Raw genomic sequence first — 6,356 nt, forward strand, 5'->3', positions numbered from 1 at the left:
CCAACTCAAATTTCAGTCTTGATAAATGCTATGTAGCGTTGAGCAGAGCTAAATTTGAATAACTTTTAACTAGCAAAACAGTCAAAATTGAACACTGCATTGAAGAAAGGAATGCAGGTTTCACTGTAAACAATGCGCCAGTGACCTGTTCAGTGTCCATCTGATGTCAAAATGAAACCAATCAGAATGCTAAGGGAGATAAAGAATGGGGTAGAACACAAAATTTTTTAAAAATCTTGTAGAAAAACTGAGCTACGTTAAAGAAATAAGCAGTATTAAATCAAATTAAGAAAGTTGATTCAGAATTTCTAATACTACAAGATTGAAAGGATGCTCAAGAAAGGTGAGAGATAGCAAATTTGGTTCTTTTTACCAAAGTGGATTTTGGAACCCACTACCACCAAGAAAGGAGCAACATTCTGTCAGGGAATGAATGAGGTGCTGAATGGAACTAAAGGAGAATTGAGTTAATGCCAATATTTTGTTTTTTATAATAATTAATGATAGGAGTTTTTAAACGGCATGTCAAATATCATGTTTCCAGTTTAAGACAATCTCTGTTATCAGTCAGGCTGAGTCCATCATGATGGCAAGCTTTATTCTATTTTTAAATGAGGATGGCATTACCCTGCACTTCTCTTAGATAATTTGAGAGGATCCCTCAATTAGATAATCAATGGGCATTTCCGTGTCCTGGTGTTAGGCTCTGTATCGCTCCTCATGTAGGCTTTCTTCGAATTTGCAATAGTGGTGGATTCCCCAGCTTGTCCATGACACCCAAGAGGATAGTGCTTTTTGTCATTGAAGGCATTTCATGGAAGTTGTGCTTCATGATGTGCAGAAAATGTGTGTGCTTTGAATAGGAATTTGATACTATCTTCTCTGCATAGTGTAAGTTTGGCTAGTTCACTGAAGTGGGGACCCTGTGCTGTCAAAGAGACACATGACACTGAGATAAAACACACTGGATAGTTGAGAGTTGTATGTGAAAATGTAGCAAGGCTACCTTCACTTACTTTTAATGTCTAGCATTCGCGATCCCAAAACTAGTGCTGGAAGCCTTACCAAAAGGAATAAAACCATAGGGCAGAATTTGATTTTAAGAAGGCATTACTGATGAGTATTCCAGTAGAATGAGGTAGCCTGAAGGAGATAATGGACAATAGACTTTGGAAGGAACCAGTCTTAGAAATTACGTCTGAAAAGATATTGCTTCTTGTTGTCTTTGCATTCTTCCTTGCTTGGGTTTTAGATGTAAAAGAGGACCGTGAAGTCCTTATCATGTCTTACCATTTGCAGTGTACTTGATTCAGTGCTTCCTGTTTGCCACATTCAGCTAACAGCTGCCTTTTGCACAAAGATCTTACTCATATGGAGTAAGAATTTTACTAATTCAGAACTGCAGTGTATTGCTATCAAACTAATATTCTGGTAGGACTGGGCACAGGCATAGGCAGCACATCATCTTCTTTGAATTAGCACTCACACTGTGGCCAGAATTTTCCAAAGAACGTGGTTCCTGCACTTACCTCTAGTTATATTTTGATTAAACGTTGCTACCTTTTCTGGCAGCAATATGAATTGTGAGGTTTTCCTGGGATTCCTGGTGGTAAGGAGTTTTGAAGATGTAGGCCAAAAGTGTAACTGTGGGTGCTCAGAAGTACTCACCATTTTAGAATATCCTGGTTACAACTGAGAAGAAACATTGGAAATGTTTTCATTATACTTTTCAGAAATTATCTCTGCATGTAATTTGATCACCAATTTTTTTCCAAAAAAATAGGAAGTGAAGAAACATGTAAAATATAATTCCCCAAAAAGCCATAGCAGGAAAGTGATCCATAAATCCCTGTGTCCACTTTACGGCATGGTGTCTTAAATGATGAATACTGTCACGTTGTGATTTAAAAAAAAAAAAGAAGTCCATAAAAAAAATCAGTTTAGTGAATTTAATGTTGCTTCCTTAACATTTTTCATCCTGAACTCATTTAGCAGAGGAAATGGATATTTCATCAGACATGGATTTGACGTTCCATCACATTATACAGTAAACAGTACAAACGATGTTATTTTTTTTAAATGGAGAAGCTGGAAGAGCTAAGACAGTAGCTGCTGTAAGGCACTGGTTATCTCATTTAAACAGATATTAAATGTGGGTGCCAGTGGTGTGATCATCAGCTGCTTCCCACTTTGTGAATAAATTGCTTAGAAGGAGTCTTTTTGCCTACCAGATGTGACCTAGATTTAGATTTCCAAAGGCAAAAAAAAAAAAAAAGTCTATTGTGTAAAAAACAATTGCGGGTAAAATGCATGGTAAATGAGCTTATCTCACTTTTCCAGGTGTTTAAGCTAATATGTTATGGAATTACAGCTTCATTTATGAAAAATAATTGAGGAAAATGTTCCAGCAAATCAAATTTGGATAAAGGCTTAGGATAGTTATTGTGTTGTTAGCAAGTTTTTAAATGGCAGAAAGAAAAGGGAGCCAGCACAGATAATAAAAATACAGAAATTTGTGAATCTGTGAAAAGGCTCTTAAAAAAGGGTCAGGGCTGACAGTGGTATCCCACCTGTGTTGTGGTCTAGCAAAATGTCATGGAACAATATGAAGAATTATATTCCTGTCAATGCATATGAAAGCGGGATTTTTTCTTAAAATATCAAGCATTGATATCTGGTGGCCCTAGGTAAGACTAACGACATTGATAAGTTAAATGTATAAATATCAAAAGAATAACATCCTTATTCTTTTTCTTTCTCCCCTTTTCATTTTACTGATTCCGTAGGGGCTGCCACTCGAAAGCCGGACCCAGAACCTGAGAAGCAGACTGACCATACTGTTAAAATTGCTGGAGTCATTGCAGGCATCTTGCTGTTCGTCATTATATTTCTGGGGGTCGTGCTGGTAATGAAGAAAAGGTGAGCAATCAGTAGATGTTTTCTATGTACGTATTCATATCACAGCATCTCCTACAGCAGTTCTCAGTTTGATATTGGCAAAAGCATCCAGCCGCCTTCGCGCCCTTTGCCACAGAGTTTAGGAACTGCTCCTTCCCGCCCCCAAGGCTTTGCTGGGTTTTTATAAAACTACAATATCTGTTTCATCCCACAGCATTTTCTGTGAATTAATGTTTGTGGCTTTGTTATAGGAGAAAAACAACTCGAGGTTAATGATTCTAGCACTTTGTGCATTAGTACTGCATGATGGACTCTAATAATAGAACAGTTTCTCTATTCTGAAAGTGTGAGTCTCCACTCTACTTGACAGATCAGCTGAAAGTTAGATGTAGTTTCATTCTTGAATGCAAAAGAAATCCTCAGTCAAACTGGAACTAGAGCTAAGGTAATTTGTGCTGAGAATGGGATCTGTATTGTTCTGCATAAACTTCATTCCCTGAAAACAAATGAAAATGTTACAGTGGTGCTGAATGTTTCCAAATGCTGGTTCAACACACACATGCATTGAGATTGATTGGAAAATCATTTGAAAACTGCTACAGCATTAGAAGTGTAAGCCTTTTAAGCCCGGTTGCCTTTCTCAACGCTGTAAAAAGGAAAAATAATAGAGGGGAAAATACCTGATAGCTAAGGAGGTGGCATGGCTAAGAAAAAATCCGTGTGATTATAGAAGCTAAGTCTGTATTGGGACAAATTCATTAGCAGATAGAATCAAGGTTTTAGATTGTACCTGAGAGATGTGTAGAGATGAGGTTGGGGATGTGCAAGAGCTGTATAGAGGGGCTGAGTCACAAATTCTCCTTCCATGGCTGCCATAGTCTTCTTACTGTCCCATAACCCCTCATCTCCTTGCCATTCACCCTGAATTATCCCCTTTTCTTCCTTTGCGAGCAATCTTGGCCTGATTTTGCTCACCCCGATGCTGTGTGAACTAGTTTGGCAGGTCTGAGATAGTCCAAACCCCAGAGCTGCCTGAAATTCTTCCAGAATTTGAACAGTGGAGGTGCAAGCTAAGAAGGCGGCTGCCTGACAGTGCCTCAGGGCAGGCAACAGAAGCAGCTGCTTCTCAGTCTCCTGGAAGACAGAAGCAGAACCATGAGTTAGAAGGGCTCTATGCAGAGAAAGGTGAGCTGTGGCCAGGACTGAGGGCTAGGTCACGACAAGAGGTAGGTCAAAACCTGCAATACAGAAGAGATTGGTGTTTAAGCCCCAGGATAAGTCTGGCTGGGGCAATAAATTGCCCCAGTAAACGAATCTTCTCAATAAAGCACAGTGTAGCAGAGTTAAAATCTGCTCTGACTTTGCAGTACTTTTTTCTTCCCACGTCTGGTTTTTTGCATCATTCATACCTTCAATTTTAACAGTTGAACTCCCAAACTCCTCCCTAGGGCCAGACACAGCACTTGGCATGCAAGTAAGAAGGCTTCTCACATTGTCTGGCCAATCCTTCTTCACACAATTCCTGATTGGCATTCATCACTCTTTCTCTTCCAGTTTTGAGCCCCTCCTTAAGCGTTTGCGCCAAAGGTAGAATATATTCACCAAGGGAGACAAGTTCTTCTTACAAGGGAGACAAGTTCTTTGCAAAATGATCCAGATAGTTTCAAAGTAAATAAGGTGTCAGGGTCTCTGGCTAAATGGATGCTATACCCGCTCTTGCTTCATTCTCTAGGGAAAAGCACTTTGATAATCTAATTGTTAGAGGCAGGAAGGCTCGAATCCTAAGTGTTTGCATGTTAATGCAGAAGGATGCTTGATTCCTTCTGTCTACCATAGCAAGGTAATTATTATTCATAGTAATTCTGTTGTTAGAAGAAAAGTGCATTATGTGAGCTTCTTTGGGGTTTGGAATAAATCTGCTTGTGACAGAGATGAAACTGTTGAAACTACAAGTCCAGGAACTCTCTTACCAAATACATACAATTTCATTGTATAGTACAGAAAGAATGATACCAATAACTTAAACATATCCCAGAATCATGCTGCAGCCTTGAAGAAAACAAACTGTGAAATGAGTCAAAGTGAATATTAAAAAGTAAGAATGGTTCAGCTGTGTAACAGGATGTGACTAGGCTTTAATGAGCATTTCAGGAGGTAGGTATGTTGTGTCCCAGACCTCTAAAGCAGATGCTGTAGCATAGAAGGTCTTGAATACAATTACACTCATGACTTAAGCAAAAGATGAACCGATTATTCAATAGATTGTTATTGGTGCATTAATTCACTGTGCTGCTGAGAGCCCCTATGGTTTCACCTTGGTTCAGTTACTGTGTATACATTATGCACTTGAAGAAAATGTATAAATCATTCTGCAAGCTTAGTATAACTGTAGTGTTTTTGCAGTTTTATGATACTTTAGGTGCTACTTTGTGAAACAATCTTATCAAGCTAGCGTGTCGTTTGACTACTGCACTTGATCATTTTATTCCATTTACTTTATCAGGAGTTTTACTGGAGTAAAGATCTGAGTGAAAAATAAAATCGCACCTTGTAATTCAGCGGCACCTTTCCCCAGAGAACCACTTTCCTCTCTGCACTATTACTTGCAGACTCTCTGGGCTACATTGCTAGGTTTCACTGCGCTGAGTCTACGTGCTCTGAAACTTGTCTTTCTTGGAGTTGGCTACAGCGATATCCCACTCACACTCCCCTATCCCAAGGCGTATCCCAAGGCACATACTGTCTGTTACTCATTTTTTCACGGAAATGGGTCCTTGTAGACTTGATCTCCAGATCTCACCAGTAGATTAGATTTACTCTGTATCTGGGGCTTCACAGTGCTTAATTAACTTTATTTCAAACCATTCCTTTCCATTGTCAAGAGATTTGGAAAGCGGTTTCACTGTATGTGATAACCATGCCTTTATCCAACATATTTATTTAATAGCCACCTCAATTCAGCCAGCAACCATTCTTTGCTTGGTTGGTGCCAGGCACCACAGATTTTCACAGATCAACTGCTTTGACTTTTAAGTCAGTAGGCAAGTAGACAAGACCAACACTCAAAGCCAAGTTTTGAGTGCCTCACAGACATGCTTTGGATATGGCCACTATCAAAGCAGTAGGTAGAGAAGTTCTGCAAATATCAGTCATCGTTAGGCATCATTATTAATTTCACTACATAGCGGTCTTCTGAGGTAGTTATACTGTAAACTGGGTCACAGAGAGATTAAGTGGCCTGACTATTCAGTGTATGGTACGGAGTCACCAGGAGGGTGGGAACATCATGGACGCTGAAACATTTTCTGTGTGGACACTTACTCTTGACTAAAGTAAACCAGATCTGTATGCCTGTCACCTGGGTCAGGGGAAGGCTGTTAGTATTTCCCTGTTTTTCTCCCTACTTGGTTGTTCAGAGTTCTTTATCTGTGCTGTTCTATCTTTTCTTTATCCATTCA

General features: G+C 39.3%; 1 protein-coding gene across 1 annotated transcript in view; it reads left to right on the forward strand.

Moving 5' to 3' along the window:
* PTPRM (protein tyrosine phosphatase, receptor type, M) overlaps positions 1 to 6,356 on the forward strand; it is a 379,063-nt gene that overhangs the window by 217,775 nt on the left and 154,932 nt on the right. The window contains exon 15 of the mRNA XM_009879983.1: positions 2,787 to 2,919. Within this exon, the coding sequence (XP_009878285.1) occupies positions 2,787 to 2,919 (133 nt within the window). The remainder of the gene's footprint in view (positions 1 to 2,786; positions 2,920 to 6,356) is intronic.

Source organism: Charadrius vociferus, unplaced genomic scaffold (assembly GCF_000708025.1).
Source record: "Charadrius vociferus isolate BGI_N301 unplaced genomic scaffold, ASM70802v2 scaffold202, whole genome shotgun sequence".
NCBI lineage: Eukaryota > Metazoa > Chordata > Aves > Charadriiformes > Charadriidae > Charadrius > Charadrius vociferus.